This window comes from Manis javanica, chromosome 2 (genome assembly GCF_040802235.1).
Source record: "Manis javanica isolate MJ-LG chromosome 2, MJ_LKY, whole genome shotgun sequence".
NCBI lineage: Eukaryota > Metazoa > Chordata > Mammalia > Pholidota > Manidae > Manis > Manis javanica.
The window spans coordinates 72,991,675-73,010,983 of NC_133157.1; the positions used below are offsets into that span (position 1 = coordinate 72,991,675).

General features: G+C 40.9%; 1 protein-coding gene across 6 annotated transcripts in view; it reads left to right on the forward strand.

Moving 5' to 3' along the window:
• The window catches only part of PCSK5 (proprotein convertase subtilisin/kexin type 5), a 433,086-nt gene that overhangs the window by 229,259 nt on the left and 184,518 nt on the right, over positions 1-19,309 (forward strand). For all 6 annotated transcript variants that reach the window (XM_017664305.3, XM_017664306.3, XM_036991294.2 and 3 more), the window contains exons 11-13: positions 4,455-4,572; positions 6,402-6,590; positions 15,800-15,936. In XM_017664305.3, coding sequence (XP_017519794.3) covers positions 4,455-4,572; positions 6,402-6,590; positions 15,800-15,936 — 444 coding nt within the window. The remainder of the gene's footprint in view (positions 1-4,454; positions 4,573-6,401; positions 6,591-15,799; positions 15,937-19,309) is intronic.

Genomic DNA, 19,309 nt, shown 5'->3' on the forward strand with positions numbered 1-19,309 from the left:
GCTAATCTCACTCTCCCCTCTTGGATCATCTTACCTGACTCCAAATTTCAGCCTGTACTTAATGAGTACTTCCTGTACCTCTACTAGGCTTACTGATTTCTTAGGCTTCACTTATAGTAGTTACACAGGATTTGTAATGGTTTTAGTGAAATCAAAGTTATTCTTGTCTCATCTAGCCTGACTGAGAACACCTCTTATTTTGTTTCTTTAGGAGCCTCACTGTGTTGAATACATGGTAGGTGCTCCACACCCCTAGAAGTGAAATCACAATGAATGGTATAAGTTATTTGCTTACAGTGGTGACATGTATTGAAACTGATTCTTTCTAATAATCAAGTAATTGAGCCTAGTTTACCAACCATGCTTCATATTTTGGTGATTATGTGCATATTAACAAACACAGATATCGGTTCAAGATGCCTGTAAACCCTCTCACTACTAGATTATCAATGTTAAAAGACCTCCAAGCTCTGTGCCACTCCATTATAGCATCACTTGAACATCTCAGTACCATGGAGATGGTTTTCCTGTGAACGAGGGGTTTCTTGGAAACACAGGACTTTCAGTGCTAAAACCAGGGGAACTCTGGACAAAGCCTGACAGTCACGCTAGTCATAAACAATGACTTTGTCAGTGGAAGAATTTGGCTATGCTTTTACATTAAGTACTCAGGAATGGATAGCTGTCACTTAGCTGCTAATTTTTTTTTCAGTTACAGACAAAATTTTGCGTTTCTCAAAGGCTCCTTGTACAATTTTTGTTTTTTGTCCTATTTTATTTTTTACACTGGATGTTGAAGAGCATTGTACACCTGAAAGCTGGTAGCAAAAAGGCTTTCAGGAAGCTCAAAAACTAAAAAAAAAAAAACCTTCTTAACCAACCAAGTCTTATATATAGAATACTAATAGTCATTTGAAAGTCATTATGAAATATCCATTCAGGGTAATAGCTAAAAAAAAAAAAGAAGAAGACGTGAAACAGCTGGCTCCAGTGAGGATAGTCCACTAAAAGAGATAAAAATATGCCAAGTTTCCCTGGTCATAGTTTCCTGAGCTCAGAAACTTCTACTTTTTTTTTTTGTCCTGCTGAGCTTTCTAGCGTTACTTTGGAACTGAGTTTTTTAGGCCTCCTAGCTAGAAATGCTGTTAAAATTAACTGTATCTTCTTTCAAAACTTGCAATTATTGACTAGCTTCACTCAGCCCTGCTGGTTGAACCAGAAATCAAAAATACTCCTGCCGGAGCGCAGGATCTATTTTCCTGCCTTCTCTTGCCCATCTGCCTTGTCCAAGCAGGGAAGCCCTTGGATTACTTGGAATGAAAATGAGCTATACTTCTAGCACATGACGGTGTCACTTTTCTGAGCTTACCTGCATGAACAGTCATGCAGCTAAATGCAACAAACAAGGCCCTGAAAATTTGTCAAATCCCCCTTATTAAGTTTGTCCAACATCATTCTACCAAGAAATAAATTTACTCTCTGAAATGTACTTCAACAACTTTGCTTCATTAGCTTAAATTACTCTGCATATGTTTGTACATGAACATGCCTTGTTCCCTCAATGCCTTTCTAAATACTGAATTTTGAATTGCAACAAATGTCAGAACTATGAATTGAGTGTTGGCTGCCCACACTTCTAGAAATGCAAAATTCTGGTTTGATTCCTGCTCACACCAACATTATGGTACTCTGACTTCATAGAAGTTTGTGTTTTACATAGTGATTACACAAAGAGGGTTACAGTCGATCATAAGGTTATTTTCAGGCTCAGGTTTTGCTCTGAGCTTGGTGTGACAAATGTGCATAAATAAAGCTAGTTATAGAAGGGCCATACCACAATCAGTTGTTTGATATATTTGCTATAATTGTAAATTTTTAAACTGTGAATATCAGTTCTAACCTTGAATAAACTTGGGGTGTTAGCAATGGCTTTATAGTAGCCTGTAGTTAAGGCTGCTTAACTTAAAAAGAACAGACCTCCTACTTCCCCTTACAATTCTCTTGTAAACACTGTGTGCCACTTGGTAAATTAAATAAAATTTCTGCTACCAATTGCATTCATTCACTACATAAGTATTTATGGAAGCTTTTCTCTAAGCCAGGTGCTCTGCAGCTGCTGGAGAGAAATCATTTTCCCTGTGGCCCATTCTGGTATCAGTGTGATCGGCAAGACAGACTTAACTGATCTGCAAAAGAATGCTCAGTGTATGGAAACCTCACATTATATAAGAAATTATTGCATGTCAGTTATAATTATATCTCAGAAAACTATTACCACTTCCAACTATTTAATGGCTAATACCTTGTTGACTACCATGTTTTGAAGGAGTTTATTCACCCAACACATTTATTGTGTAATTATTTTCTCATTAGCATTTACCAAAACATTAACAAATAATTGCCAATCAGAATACATGGGGTTGATATATTACCAGAGCTCTCCTACCCCAAAAAAGATTTCTTTTTTGTCTTAGGCTGTGTATCATGTTTGTGGTCAGATAATTTACGGTATTTTAAAATACTGAAAATCTCCATAACTGACTTAGTGACCTTTACTGATCTAATCTATTCCTTCATTTATTAATCCCTTCATCTATTAATATAAATGTTTTTCTGTTGACCTCACAGTCTGTAGTTTAACTAGAGCTAGGCAGCCTTTTTTCTGAGCATCTACTTTGGGTGTCACATGAATGGATGTAGTCTCTGCAGGGTAGGAATTGAATCAGAAAAGGAAGCACATTTATGGCCTTCATAAAGACTCAAGGTGCTCTTCTTACTTCACTCAAGTGGTTTTTGAACATGCATGAAGGGTTTGTTGTATTTGATGACTCAGTGTGTTGATTTATGTCCTGACGGTGGTTAGCCTAGCAGTTACTGGGATGGGGTGGGGGCAGCAGTGAGTGCAGCCGGCCAGGCACCCAGGCAGCCCCAGTTTTGCAGACTGGTCGAAGGCCATGCCCTTCCCAAGCCCCCACCTTCCTTCTTCTGCAGCCACATACCAACCAAATCATTCATCTTATTTCCTAAACTGAGATAAAATGCTAAGTTGCACTGGTTTAAAACCACCTGATCCTAACACAGGGATATTGGGGTTCTGTGCAGAGTTAGAAAGCCTGGCTAGGAGAAAAAAGTTCACTCATCACAGATGGCTGAATTCCTATAAATATCTCTTGACTTTTATTAGTCAGAGGATATTTCAAGAAGTTCTTTCAGGAACCTTCAAGAGTAGGTTTGACTCTGCAGAAGAAGAGGGAGGGAGGGAATTCCAGGCCAAGGGCTCAGCATGAAGCAAGGCAGTGAGGCAGAAAGAGCTAGACAGAACGGAAAACCAGGAAGGAGTGATCTTTCTAAAGTAAGAGGTTTGGTGAGGGGGCTGTTTTGCAATTACAACGGGACTCGACCATAGAACATCTTGACTCGCAAGCTGAAGTATAAGTATTTAATCCATAAGCAGGGGCAATGATAAGTATTTTTGCAAAAAGTATTTAACATAAGGAAGATGTTTTCAGCAACAAATCTGATAGAAGTACTACTTTGTGTTAAATACAAAGATATGGGACACTTTAGTGCAAGAGGGAGATTTTAACTGCTCAACTGGGATTTTAAAGTATTTTTTAAAAGAATTGCTCATGTAGATCTTGCTGCATCATCTTTAAAATACTCCTATATGTAACTGAAATTTCAGTTTTGACAATTACGCCAAATTCAGCTTTCAGAGATAGGTATTCTCATTGAGAACTAAAAGATTGCAACCTTTGAAACTAAGAAGCTGGCATAAAGGTCTAGAGGCTCCAAATATTTCAGGTATTATAAGGTTTTACAAGTTTTTCATATGCTAGAGGAAACATAATAATTTGTGTCTCCCAGGATATTCAACCTAAACACTAGATATGTCAGAAAATCGGTATTTCTTACATGTAAGCTGTTACTGTGCTAGAAGTTGTATATATTGTCACTTCTCTTTAAAACTACTATTTCATCTTGTAAAATCAATAATGTCATCACTTGAATACAAGTGGTTAACAGGAAGGCCTCGGAGCAAAACCAATGGGTTAGAATCCAGCTCAGCCACTGAGATGCTGGTCAATCTTAGGTGCTGGAACCTTTTTGTTCCTGAGTTTTCTCACTCATACACGATGATAATTACAGCACTAACATCTCAAGATTGTTAAGAGGAGTAGCCGTAAAAATATGGACTAGTGCCTGCCATGTACTAATAATTCACAAGTGACTAGTAATAATAGATAATCGATGAATGTAATATGTCCATCTTATTTTCTTATTATGATTGTTTACTCATTTTTATTTTTATTTTTTAAATTACTGCCTAATAGGAAGCTAGGATCCCATAGGGTTGTGTCTGCTTTCCCTGCTGAGTGGCATTATAAGTCAACATATATAGCATAGCTTGCTCCTAACCACAGTGAAGCTGACCAGTCTCTTACCTTCCACAGTGAGCCATCTGTATGGATTTGGCCTGATGGATGCAGAAGCTATGGTGATGGAGGCAGAGAAATGGACCACTGTTCCCCAGCAGCACGTGTGTGTGGAGAGTACAGACCGACAAATCAAGTAATGTCTGCGGCGAGCGGGCAGCATGGTGGTGTTCTGGAAGAGATTAGGCCGGCACGGGTGCTTGAGATAGCCCTCAGTTACACACAGAAGCCAAAACCTTGTGTAGTTTTATCCTCAAGTAATTACAGAATCCTAATAGAATGAATAATATGCTAAGCTGTTAACACTAATGAACCCAAGGATCCTTAAAAGAAAAGCATATCTTAAAATGGGATTTAAGGGAACCTTTACAGATGGGCATTCTTAAGGTGTCTACACAGTCAATATTTTTATTTGATAGTGCACATATTCTCCAGAAGTTGTTATAGAATGAAACCTATCTTCTGGAAACTTAACTACATACTGTGCAGTTCTCCAATGAGTAGTGCAGAATGCACAGAATGCACAGTACTGCAGAATGTACAGTTTATGCAGAGATTTCTGGGCCTGTTCCCCTGTTTCAGCCATGCAGACTTGGAAGCTATGCTGACAGGTTAACCAAGCGATGGTGGGAAGTCTCTGGTTGGGGCTAAATCTGAAGAATGGGATTCATCGTGCTGATTTTACTAATATTTTGCTGCTGACTTTCTTTGGAGAGAGCTCTCACAAAAATATTTAGGAACTGGTTTGTGATGAAACCAGAACAGAAGAACTTTGTTAGGAAACAGAAACAGATGAAGTTTTGGGTTGTTTTTTTTTCTGTCCATTCTGCTCTTTAGTGGTGAGGAATGAGAGCAAAAACCAGTATTTTTTGAGCACTTATTGTGAGCCAAACTAAGTGCTAGGAACTTCATGCCTGCTTTCTTATTAAAACTTTTTGAAAGTTCCTAACAACTATTCCCATTTGACAAATAAGGAAATGGGACTGTAGGGAATATTTGTTTATTCTTTCAAAAATTCATTTACCAATTCAGCAACTATTTTTCTTGACCTATTACCAAGCACTGAGCTAGATATCAAGGATAAAAAGGGACATAAGAATGCTTCCTGCCCCTGTGGAGCTTACAGTCTAGTGGGTGGCAAACCAAAAAGAATATGGTAATTCGATAATTTCAAATTATAATAAAGAGAATATTGGAAATAAGAAGGGCAGAAAATAAGAAGCAAGGGGCATGGTTTGTCCTATGATTCCATGATGGTCTCAGAGAGTGAAATGTAAGCTCTGACCGTGAAGGAAGAGGAAGTCAGCCACATAAATGGCAGCGAAAAAAGAAGTACTTGAGGCAGAGTCATGGATGCAGCCTCTGAGGTGGGAAATGAATTACCCCAGAACTTGAACTGATGCCAGGGAGGCTGTAGCCCAGTGTTAAAAGGGTGCATTGGCACAGGAGGAAGCTAGTGAAGAAGACGGGAACCTGCAGACAAGGGCAAGTGTGTGTCCATGGGCTGTAGAGCAAGGAAATGGTAGACCAGGGATTTGAACCAAGGTCATGGTCACCCCCGAGCAGCCACTGGACCACGGTACCCTGTATCCATGTTCACAAAGTGTATTCCATTAATCAGCCACACTGTCACCTGGGAACTTGTTGGAAATGCAAATTCTTGGGACCTGGCCCAGCCTTACTATATCAGACACTGGGGTTGGCGTCCAGCAATCTGTTTTTGGAAGGCGATACCCTCCACTACTTGCATGAAGATAAAAGAACCTTAATTCCCCCTTTCCTCTCACTTGCATCTGTCCCAGTATCTAATGAGTGTCAGTCCCTTAAGTGATCCAATCAACTGTGTTGTTTAGTGTCCAGCCCCTAATTGCTTGCATTACATCAAGCAGTCACTCCAGGCCTGCAGGTTCACTCAGCCAAACTCTGCCATGTACTTTACCCAAGCTCCCTCTCTCTCTGTTGCAGGACAATTCGCCCCAACAGTGCTGTGCGTTCCATCTACAAAGCTTCAGGCTGCTCCGATAACCCCAATCATGACGTCAACTACCTGGAGCACGTCGTTGTGCGCATAACCATCACCCACCCCAGGAGGGGAGACCTGGCCATCTACCTGACCTCACCCTCTGGAACCAGGTCCCAGCTCTTGGCCAACAGGTACAGTGATGGCCTCTGCCCACCGGCATGTAGGGTCACACTGATACTCACTATCGTTTAGGGTAGGAAGGGTCAGCTGCTCCTTCCTTACTACCCTAAAATCTCACTAAGGAAGCGCTTATGCGCCACGGTGGAGGTGGGACTGTCGTTATCTCACTGCTCATAAAAAAGCAGAGTATGAAGCTGCCTAGAATCTGTAGGCATGGGACTGTGTAACTATCTAGCAGTTGGGTAAGGTTAAAAGGGCACCGCAGAAAAATTGAAGGCCACCTGTTGTTCTTTATCCAAAAACAGGAACACAGAGCAGTAACTCCTTAGGCCTCTGAGATTCTCCCCCATGCCCTTAAATGTCTGCTGGCATTTTTTACAGATTAACTGAACTCTCTTGCCCAGGCACTTTCCAAAGTTAAAGGAAATTCTGTTTGTTTTAAAACAGGTGTTGGCAATTTTTTTTTCTGCAGAGCCAGTTGGTAAATGTTTTGAGCATTGCAGGCATATTTCTGTCATGACTACTCAACTCTGCCATTGGAGTGTGAAAGCCACTATAGGCGATATATATAAATCGGCATGGCTGTGTTCCAATAAAACTTTATTTACAGAAGCAGGCAGTGGGCCAGATTTACCTTGAGGAGTGACTGTAGTTTGCTGACCCCGGTTTAAAGGTTGGCCCTTTGTCTTCTTGCAAGAGGGAACTCCATTCCTCTTCTTAGCCTCTTCCCTTCTCCCACTCCCTCCAAACGTTTCTCCAGCAGGTCATCATATTGCCAGAATCCTGCTGAAAAGCCAGATGGTTCTAGGACGAGTTTTCTTATGCTCCACTGGCTTTTTGAGTGGGTGAGCACGGAGGCAGGAGGTGCTTGTCAACAGGTGGGACCAGAATTGGGAAATGTCTGGTTGTCTCATCTACCTCATTCCCATTGTGGCTGTAAAATTCAAACCATGGCCAGAAGCACAAAAGGTAGTTTAACTTAATTTTTTTCCTCCAAGAAGAACATTTAATGGGAACAACAAACTTCTTATCAATGGCCCATATAGTCCAAATGAAAGCCAACCTTTCGTGTAGACTTAGCCACCAGTCCACATGCCAGATGACTGTGGCAGTAGTATTCTTTGTTAGGACACAGACAGTAGGCCAGAATAATTGAGAAGCCAGGGAGCAGTGTAAGGCTGTAGAACCAAAAGTGACACTGAGCAACTGCCAGTTGCTTTCACAGTCCTCAAACACTGTCTTCCATTATTAGAGCATGGGGAAACCTGGGCTCAGTACTTTGTGAAATGCACTTTTGCCAGAATAAGTATATGCAGGTGCAAAGAGCAGAGGGACACTTTGGCATCAGATCACCGGGCATGCCCTCCCTGTGCTCTCCTCCCTCTGCAGACAGTGGTTCAGCTAATGCCTGCTGGGTAATCGCCGTTACATGCCTGATGCTTCTGTCCAGGCAGCAGAGCCTTCAGATGCACAACTAATTGTTTGGTTGATTAATGGATGTCACACCGGCTGTTTTTACTGAATTCAGGGAAGATTTTTTTCTCTGTTTTGTGTTGTTGTTGTTGTTGTTTTTCCTTTATCATTATTCATCTGCACTGAACTTGTAAGAGTGTCTAGGTGAGACACTGAAGTGCAAAGGCTGGCTTCACACGTGTGTGGTTCTTACCCCTCAAGCTCCCTCAGTTGGAGAAAAACAGTCCATCCACAGTTGCTTTTTACTTGAAAAATCTCAGTCTCCTCAGCCTTGCTGGGCTCTCCTGCATATTTCAGTGTTTCTTACTGGCTTCCCCTGAAATGACGTCAGGGAGGAAGCTTGCACACAGAGGAGCTAGGGGTTCCATCTCAGGTAACTGGTGGGTCACAGCATCACTGGCAGGAGTCTCGTGTGCATTCCTCAGCAGCAGACACCTGCTTGGCTCTCTGAAGTGCTGAACCCATGAGTGCTACATGCCTGTGTCAGAGAAAAGAAACAGTCATTCTAGATGCTCAGTGACCGGCAGGCTAGAGGTTTACCTCACTCTCCCCCCACCCTCCCTGCCAAGGCCTCCTGGGGATAAGGGTGACACTGAGTGTGTCTTCTCTGCCTGGAGCAGTTTCCTCAAATGCTGCTCATCTGTGTATCTTCCATCTCAGTACTGAAAATAAGTAGCCACCAAGAAGTGCACATTACTGTAGTAGAAGGGGCTGGAGGCACTGAAAGATGTAAAGGATGTTATGAATTCATTTTGTCTACAGCTCCCCAAAAACCATGGCTCTGAGCAGCTGAGTCCTTAAATATAAAACAGCTGCAGCAGGTCCCAAAACCATGTACGGCCTCCAGGCCTGGCTTCTCTCTCCTTGTTCTGCTGGATGCTTAGTAGTGTCCCTCCTACCAAGGCAGCTAAGGAAAGATGGTTTCTTTTGGCATTTTTCCCTCCTGGCATATTGTGAAGCTTTAGTTTTATGAGAGGAAAAATGTCCTCAAAGCTTCTCACTCTCTGACCTAGTAGCAAGGAACCCTAGTGTCCCCCCTTCACCTTGTCCTTAGTCAGAGCACATGCCCAGTTTTGGGAGCTGAGGGCAAAAAGCACAAAGAGTCGGGAGGCGTGAAGGAAATGCTTGCTTTGTTCCCAGTGTTGTCTTGTTGGCCTGCAAGGCAGTAATGCTTTTCCTCAAGGAAAAGATGAATAGGTCAAGTTTTAGAAGGAATTTGTATGTCAGAGATTATTAACGAGTGCAATAAATAGTTCCCCTGTTGGACACTTATCTTTCTTGCAAAGAAGTCAAGATTTCTGAGGAGGACCACATAAAGCAAAGAACACTGTGCAGTTAAAAGATAGGAATTGTGAGAGGTTTAAAACATAAAGCTTCCCCAGTAGAGGCCACTTGAAATGAAAAGGTCGAGCAGTAGCGCCAAAGCATTGTCCCCATTCCATCTCTCCTGCTTCTCTGAGAAGGGCAACTACTCTTCACGGTGGTTAGTGCGGTGCTGCGGGGAGATCCCACACAGCCCGCGCATCCGAGGTCACTTGGTATCATGTCCACTTTACGATGCGAAACACAGACATGCAGGCAAGAAGCACAAAAGCGAGAAGACCTGAGATGACAACCGCCACCCCTCCCTTATTATCTGGGACAGTTCTCCTTTTCAGTATAGACAAAATATGTGTCCTGGTCTTGGGGCCTGAAAATACTATCCATTAGCACACATTTCCAAAGGAAGCAAGTGGGCGCCACGGTCAGCTCTTCCGAAGTCCTCACTCTCCTAGACATTTCAGCAGGGGATTCCTGCAGTAGTGTTTATGCCCTCACGATGTTCTGCTTTGGAAATGGATTCTCTGCAAAGCTGCTCAGCGCTCTGTCTGTGTGGGCCGTCTGGAGCCCCTCAGTGCCGCCCCGCGCCGGCTGCGGGCACTTGCAGGAACTCCCGTGGAGAACAGCTGTTCCAGGCAGAACAGTTTATCCAGGCATCTGCAGGTGCTGAGCCCTGGCAGGCACTCAGCAGCACGCAGAGCCAGTGGAACTTGAGTGTGCCCCATTAGCCCAGCATGCCAGCACCCCCGTCAGCCAGGTCGATCACTTGTAGGTAGGGGCCCCGAGCAAACAATGCATCCTGTAATAGACAAATGCTGAGTTCCTTCTATTCCCTTTGTTTCTCTTGCCCTCCAATCTCTCTGGCCTCCACACCCTGCCTGACAATAAGCCAGACTGAAAAATCAGCTCAAATAATTTACTTCAGGGGAGAATGAGATGGTCTGGCATTGGTGGGGGGAATTTCAGGGGTCTTGGGTCTATTCAAAATGTTTTTAGATAAGAACTTAAGATGTAAGCTTCTTATACTATCACATATTTAAATTGTGCCTCTCTGAAAAGTTTCAGATGGCTGTCTCCTCAGATTCTTCCTTCACCTGTGTAAATTAGAATTAGGAAAAGCTGTCCTCCCGTCCTCCCACCGCCACAAATCTCCCGTCTTCCCGACTCATTGAGTTTTAGCTACAGCTTCGCTGCACTGGCTCTCTGTGCCAAAACTTGGCCTCTGCCTGAAAGCTGAAACTTTGCCTCCCTTTCTAAATTTGATTACAGATGACTCTCTCTGCTTCTAATTATGGTCTTAAGTGGAGAGAAGGTACACTTTCTAGCCTGCAAAACCTATAGCGTTCTATAATTATGTTTTAATGTAGTATTTATATTTGAATCATTTTTGTCACTGCCCAAATGTTGAATGACAGACTATTACTGACATTTGTAAAGTGTTATGCTATATAAATGCCTATGTGGCTTGCAGTAAAAATGACACTTTTGCAGTGAATGTTTTACATTCTGGTAAGGTCTGTGACCAGAAGAAACCCCTTCCTTTATTCAAAACATGGTGCACTTCTTTGGAGTTAGACAGAGCGGGGTTTGTCTTGATTTCACCAATTTTTATGTTAGGCTTTGGAAAAGAGATCCTCTCATCTCGAAATAGATGCAATACTGTCTGTTTCATAGGGTTGTTACAAGTATTAAATAAGGTAACATACAGCAAGTCCTTAGCACAGCTCCAAGCATAGTAAGCACTTAGTAAGTGCCAACCCTTATTTACACAGTGCTTCTCAGAGCACCTGGTGAATGACTCTCAAACACAGATGGCTGGGCCTCTCTCCCAAAGAGGCTGATTCTGTAGTTCTGTGGGGCCCGTGAATTTGCATTTCTAATAAGCTCCCAGGTGATGCTGAAGCTAACTGTCCACAGACCACACTTTAAATAGCAGTGATTTAAAAGGCCATCCAGCCTTTTCATACACCTTATTGTTATTTTTAGGTCATCAAAGGACAGATGAGCAATCTTCAGCTAGGTGCTATGCAAGGAATTTACAAAGGAGTTTATAATAAAAAACAGATACTTAGATAAAAGCCATCTACTATTAAATGGAATAAATCTTAAAAGAAGATGAAGTGCCTACGTCATGTACCCACAAGAATGCATTTTGGGGTTGATGAATCAGTCAGGAAATAGTATGCATGCTGAAAATTATTTTAAAGCTCATCTTTTTAGATATTCCAAACCTTAGAACCAGTACCTTTCTCTCAAACTCTCTTAAAGAAGTGATTTAGATTAGGAAAGAGAAAATTGTGTATTTTAAATACCGGGTTTCAGAAGCAAATTATTTAAAATGTACAAAAGTCAAACATCTAAAGAAAATCAAAACTCATTTACAGTTGAGCCACATGAGTGCTTCAAGCAGTCTGTAAGCTCCACATTAAATTATCTGAAGCACTGGAAAAAAAAATTTTTTTTTTAAGAGAAAACTTCCAAAAATACTGGCCTAAAGTCATTCTGTAGTGAACATAAATACTGTTTGGGTAGTAGCAAATAATTCTGAAATTGAGTAGCAAATTATTCAGAATAATTATTTTAGTAATAATTGTATGATAACACATACCTGTCAGGACTTATGAAATGTCTTGTTACTTAGTTGCCATAAAAATCATAGAAGAAAGTTGTAGCCTTGACACATTGGCTAGACTCTAAGTGAAAGGGGATAAAAGCCTGCAGTAATTCTATGAGTTATTTTATGAGTTAATTCCTCAAAAGGATGTGCTCCAATTGATGGCGGTCTTTCTACCATGCTTCATCCAGAGTAATTCATTTGAAAACAGCTCATTTGAAAACCTGTGGGGCACCATTTTAATAACTATGCATAGTTTGTGCCCCTGCATGTGTGTATCATTTCATTGAGCACAAGACTACGAAGTCAACTTTGACAGAACAGGGGTTCACGGCAACTGGAGATGTGGATACAGGCAAGGAGTTAATCACCTCAAGTTTTCAGCCCACTAGCCCTGCTTTATTGACATTTTTTCTACAGTAATAATGTTGGCATAGTACAGACATCCAAATTAAGTACTGGACTTTTGTCAGTAAACAGAGACCACACAAACAGAATCTCTTTAGTGGGTGTCCAGTGGTTTGATAGTTGGTTGTCTTGAGCAAGTATGTTCTTTGCAACACAAATCTAATCTACTACAGAACTTACCTCTCTGTTACGTGCAGATGATGCAGGGTTTTTAAATGTTAATGCTAAAGATAGAGAACAGTTTAAGTACTGAATCTGAATTTTAGAAAAGGAGAAGATGAGATTAGAAAAGTGGATGTCCAGCTAGTGGAAACAACAGTTAGTGTCTACTTCAGCTCTTTTAGCTAAATGCAATGATCCTGTTTGGCTGCATTTTAATTCCTCTCCTTAAGTTTTATGTCCACATGAAATTAATGAGTGTTCCCCAGCTCTGCAAAAAATGGACAGACCAGGGTGGGAAACCGATTTAGCCAGGTAGACAAAGCTCTTGATATTCAGGTTTAAACACTTATTAGAATGCTGACTATGGATATTTCTTCTTGGTTCCCAGTTTATATTTAATTTTTGTTCCATGTATGATTTAAAAGTGATTGGCAGCAATGGAATGATTTTCAGAGGTGGAGATGAAAGGGTTGTAAGGGAAGAAACATAGGGTCCGCTAACCCAGCAGTCAGATAACTGACCCATGAGTAAGTAAACATTGGCTGAGGTTGTGGAAACCAGACTGCCCCTCGTGATGGCAGCCCCAAGTCTCCTTTGTAGTTTTTGGACGTGAGGCCACGAGCCAAATGTTCTGTCCAAACTGTTTGGGAGTTGCTTGTAAGTTTGGCACTCTCAGAAAGGTGTTCTGTGACAAGTTGGTGCTTTAGTGCCCTTGAATGGCACAATGGCCTCAATGAATTAGAGCCTCAATGAGAATTGGGGGCGAAGTGGTTCTAGGCTTGTTTTCCACCTCCATTCATTTCTGTGTCAACATGTTCCTTTAGTAACATCTTTCTGATGGCAGGGGCGGTTTGAAAAGGCTTGTCCTCCCCCACTGCTGTGTCTCCTTTTCACCCAGCATTTCACCTACTTCTGGGTTTTATGGGAAAGACTATATACGGTGTAAGTCATGAACATCATGATCTGGCAGTGTCTTTCTGGCCGAGTCCAGTTCTGAGCCATAAACTTGTGAAACAAGCCCTGTGTGGTAGTGCGTGGATTGTAGGAGTCTATAAAATGTACCATCCTTAATCTATAGAAGATCTTTTACAGTGGGAGGACATTCCTGGAAGGAGTCACTACTTTTCTCCCTGTTATCAGAGGCATGGTCTTCCTGGAATGCCGCCCCTCTGTTCAGCGCTGACTATTAGACATAGTATACAAATATCCCCCCAAAAAAGAAAAGGCCTTCCTGTCCATATAAGGTCTGAAAATCACTGCGCACCATTAACCCTGTTATGGAGATTTGACAAAACATATTTAAATACTCCATGTATCTGAGATGCTCTCCAGAAAGAGATCTGTTCAACCTTAACTCAGCCTTTTCCAAATTTTCTGATCATGGGATACTTTGAGAATGCTGATAAATGTTTTCCATATTTCTTCTTTCAAGGGCTCAGGAACCCATAGCCAGTGATTTTCCTGTTTATTTTCTCTAGGGAAAACTGCCCAGTGTCACTGATTTACCTAATACATTCCACAATTGTGCCACCCAACCTTTCAGCTTTCGAATGCAGCTGGCATTTAACCTCAAACACACTGATAAAACACTTTTTAAAAAAAAAATCAGATCTCTAATATATTTTATAAGGGGATTGGTCTAGTTATTTTTGTTTTTAGAGGGGCATGTTTCCTCCCAATTGGAAGATATACATAGAAGGTCAGATTTTAACCACCAGTTTCATTAGTGAACACAAAATTAAGAGAGTTGACTGCATGTTCTGAATAGCCATCAACATCTAGTTGCTATGACCTTTGCATTTGTTTCCACTGAAGGACAGATACAGCCCCGTAACTGGACATGATTGGCCCTAACACAATGCTAGAGATATTTTTCCCTTTCTGTTGGTCTCCTGGCTCTCAGTTTTTTTTCTCAATTTATTATTTTTTCAACAAAAATAATAGATGCACACAATTTTTTTTAATACTTTAAAAAAGTTCTTTATCTCTTGCCTCATCTTTCCATCTTCTAGGTTCCATCTCTATAGAAATCTTTTGGATATTTCTTTGGGTAGTCAAGTCTACATTATATGCCTATATAAATGAAATGCCTCTTTCTTCCCATGCTAGCTTAATACAGTATCTATTGACATTTCTTTATTCTTGATGAGGATTCTGTTTCCTTCTTTTATTTTTTTCCCTATTTTGTAACCTCCAGGATTATACCAACAGGAAACAAGTAATTCTAGCTATTTCAGGCAGGGAGAGATTTTTTCATATAGGGAATTGGGAACTTAAAAAATGACCAGAGGCTGGAAGAGCAGCATCTAGGCTGGAGTTCCAGGTATGACTCCCTGAACCATATAGGATTAGTGAGCAGAGTCTTTTCACTAAGTCATAATTTACATTAAATACATTTCACTTTTTAAATGTGAATGATTTAATGAACTTTGACAAATATATACAGTTGTAGTACAATAAAACAGCTCCATCATTCCCGAAACTTCCACCATGCCCCTTCTTCTGCCCTCTCAGCGCCTGGCAACTACTCATGTGTTTCTGCTTACATGGCCTTTTCTAGAATGACATATAAATTTAATTATACAGTGCATAGTCTTTTGTATTTGACAACTCCTGCTTAGCTTAATGCTTTTGCAATGTGTTGATGTTGTTGCATTTATTCGGTATCTTTTATTACTGGGTAGAATTTCATGGTATGAATGTACCATAATTTGTTTACAATTTATTCAGCAGTTGATGGACACTTGAGCTGTTAACTGTGTTCAGTGATTATGAATAAAGTTGCTGTGAACATTCGTGTGGAGTTTCTGTGTGGACAAAATGTCTGCACTGCCCCTGGGTAAATATCTAGGAGGGAGATTATTGACTTGTATGGTAAAAACTGAAACAGTTTCCCAGAGCAGCTGTACTGTTTTGCATTGCAAGAGAGTTTCAGTTGCTCCACACCTTCAGCACATGGTACTCTCAGTCTTGTGGGTCGAGAATTAGCCTTATTTCCCTGATACCCAGATGGTCATCCCTTCCAGGTTTGCTATTGCATGGCCAGCCCCATGCCTATTTCCCTGTGGTAGGACAATGATACATGTTTGGATCTAGTAATCGGTATTGTCCAGGATGAAGACACATCTCCAGTGTTGAGCTGAATATGCTGATGGATACAAGAAGATCTTTGATCATGGTCTTGACTTGACTCTCACTGGATTTTAAGTAACATACAAAATAATGCTCATGGTTCTCTCTCAGGCTTTTTGATCATTCCATGGAAGGATTTAAAAACTGGGAGTTCATGACCATTCATTGCTGGGGAGAACAAGCTATAGGAGACTGGATCCTTGAAGTTTATGATACTCCATCTCAGCTGAGGAACTTCAAGACTCCAGGTAAGAAATCTCTTTCTATAAGTTTCTGCACAGCTAACTGTGCAGAAAAAAAATGATGGAATATACTTTGGCCAAGGAATGCTTATATATCAACACCATCCTTTTTAATGTTATCCTGTGCATTGAGTTGTCTACATGTATTCCATGTCTCAAGATGACCATTTGAGAGATAATAATTTAAGGATAAGAACTAAGAAATACTTAGATAGAAGTACGGGCTAAAACATAACAGCTATTTATGTTTCAGAATATATAATGCACATCACTAATGACTTTTCATTGTCCATAAGTGAGCCAGGCTCGTCTACCTGCAGTAGGTTAAATTGCATGGACATAAGAGGAGATAGGTTTCCTTAGTTACCTTTTTTCTGAATTCACTCTAAATTTTCAGTGCAGGAGAGACATTGAGCTTGGCCTGTGCCAGACAAACTGGTCTGCACTAAAGAAAATGATTGATAATATTCTGCCCCTTGTGAGCCCAAGAGTTAAGGAAAAAGAAAGGTTTCTTGATATGTTAAACATGGAAATTATGATGTCAACCAAGATCTTTTTAGGTGGTCTCAGACACTGTTGCTCACATGGTCTGTTTTCCTCTTGTGCCAACATATGAAGCTTGTTTGTAAGATAATATAAGGGGAAGTGCAAATGCAGCATGGAGTAGGAGATGGAGCAGTTTTTTCTGCAGCAGCTAGTTGTCTGTGACGGAGCCCTGTGTGGTACTTGCTTTGTAACAAATGGTCTGTTTGAAAACTCCTCCTGCTTCTACCCAGCCAAGGACACATTTCAATCATCTAATAAATTCATGCTTCTCAATGCTCTGTCCAGTCCATCTGCAGAAGAACCAGGCCTGAGGGCAATTTTAGGACTGACATCCAATTCTAGCCCTCTCCTGGTGGCAGAATAAATTAGCCCAGACATTCTGTAATTAATTATAAGGGTGTGTATCGTACAGATACAGTAGGCTGCATAGACAAAGGAGGCACACAACCCAGGGATGAAGCGTGCACTTGCCAGATTTTTACCCACCAGTCACGGAAGGTTACTCATTCTGAGAGATCCATTTTTGACCACACAGTTTGGCCATCTTTATCCCCAGTTCTGTGATGTAGCTCATCTGTGTTACCACATTGGTACCATACTCTGGGGAGTTTAAACCAGCATGGTGGCGAGGTTGCAATGAATCAGGATAAAAATGTTGTTAAAGAGTAGCTGGGTGCAGCTCACCTCCAGCATGGGCCATGAATATGTTTTCCTCAGAACAAACTTTTATTCAGAAGTCAAATGTTTGTCAACAAGGTGGGGTTGGTAGAAAACAGTCAAGTAAACTAGATCCTGGTTTCTAGACACTTTTAACTGTTGATAATGTACTTAGCTCCCAGGGCCTTCCTCAAATCTCCTTCCCTCCCTTCTTCAGGCCATGCCATTGCACACAGCACAGCGACACCGGCTCATGCACCAAGGGCACTGGTAGCATAGAGATTGGGCTGTGCCACCCGAAACACAGGGCAGCTCCCAGGTGATCCATCGGCAGGTGTTGCGACAGGGCTGTTGTTTTTATCTGAAGCGTAACTGACATACAAAAATAAAATATCCTGTTTGTTTCAAGTATTGCAATAATCCTTAACTACAGGGCTCCTATGCCTCAAGAGATCCCAGAGAAATAAACATTGTCCAAATGTGGCAGTTGTGAACCAAGAGGGATACAGCCTAGGGTACACATTAGGTGTATTATCTGTTGAGACTATAAGATGGTTATAAAATTCACTAAAAGTGACTCTGCTCTTATTATAATCACCATGCATGAACAATTCTAAAGAATGCCAGTGATAAAATGCTCCTCCCACTAATAGCATGCTGTCTCTGGGGGCACACTAATGGTAGACCTGGCATTTGCATGCAGAGGTCGGGGCTGTGAATGTAAATGTCTCTCTGCCCTTGCGTTCAGAGTCCATCTAGAGTTTACTGTGCTGTCTAGTTTTATCTGTGTAAAAGCTCTCTGCAGTAGCCCAGATAATTGAGCGTTCTCTGTTGTCTACCTCACAGCATTGGCTTCTTCTCAGTGTTCACATTTAACCCTGGTTTACAGATATCCTTTTACGCCAGAAAAGAGACACCCTAATGCTATTACTAGCCTGGGTTGGGAGGCTTTAATAGAAACACATAGTCTATGAGTATCTTTCCTTCAACCAACCTTTCAGTTCAAGATTAGTGACAACTTTGAAAAGAGACTTTTGCTTTTCTTTGTGCAAGTGTGTTTCTGTCATTATTTCTATGGTGTACAGTTCTATGAGAAGTATCTCTCTAATTAACGAGGGATTTCTTGAATAAGGTACTAAATTCAGTTGGAAATGTAGAATCAATCATCTTGCCCAATTAAATGACAGAATCATTCCCAAGTATAGAGATTTCTGGCTCCAAACTATTTATATTTATTTTTTGTTTTGTCCCATTAGTTTATTATTAAAATAGATATTCAATGATTTTTGAAGGGTTTTTTTATGTTTTGTTTTATTGCACATTACACTTCTCTTGGGCAGAATGCATTTATGTGTTAGCAAATAGAACACATTTTTCTCATAGTATTACACAGCTTTTTCCTTTTATATACTTATGACTTTTATTGAAGTATAGTTGATTTATAATCTTATATTGGTTTCAAGTTTACAGCGCACTGGTTCAGCACTTACCCATATTCTTAAATTCTTGCCCCCACTTGTACAATTACTATCTGTCAACATAGGAAGATGGTGCAGAATCACTGGCTATATTATCCATGCTATTCTACCTTCCCCATGACCAACTTATACTATGATTGAGAATTTTTGTGCCCTTTTATTCACTTCATACTCCCCACCCACTCACCCCAACCCCTTCCCGGTGGTAACCACCAGTCACATTTCAGTGTCTGTGAGTCTACTGCTATTTTGTTCCTTTTGTTTTGTTTTGTTTTATTTTTAGGTTCCACAGATAAGGGAACTCATATGGTATTTGTCTTTTCCCACTGGGCTTATTTCACTTAACATAATGCCCTCTAGGTCCATCTATGGTATTGCAAATGGCAGGTTTTCTTTCCTTTTTACTCACTAAATAATATTCCATTATGTATATATACCACATCTCCAGTCATCTGTTGATGGATACTTTGGTTGCTTCCATATCTTGGCTATTATAAATAATGCAGCAATACACATAGGATTCATGTATCTTTTCTGACTAGGGATTTTCATTTCTTTGAATTCCCAGAAGTGAAATTACTAGGTCATATGGTATTTCTGTTTTTTATTTCTTGAGGAATCTCCATACTGCTTTCCCACAGTGGCTGCACCAATTTACATTACTACCAACAGTGTAAGAGGGTTCCCATTTCTCCACA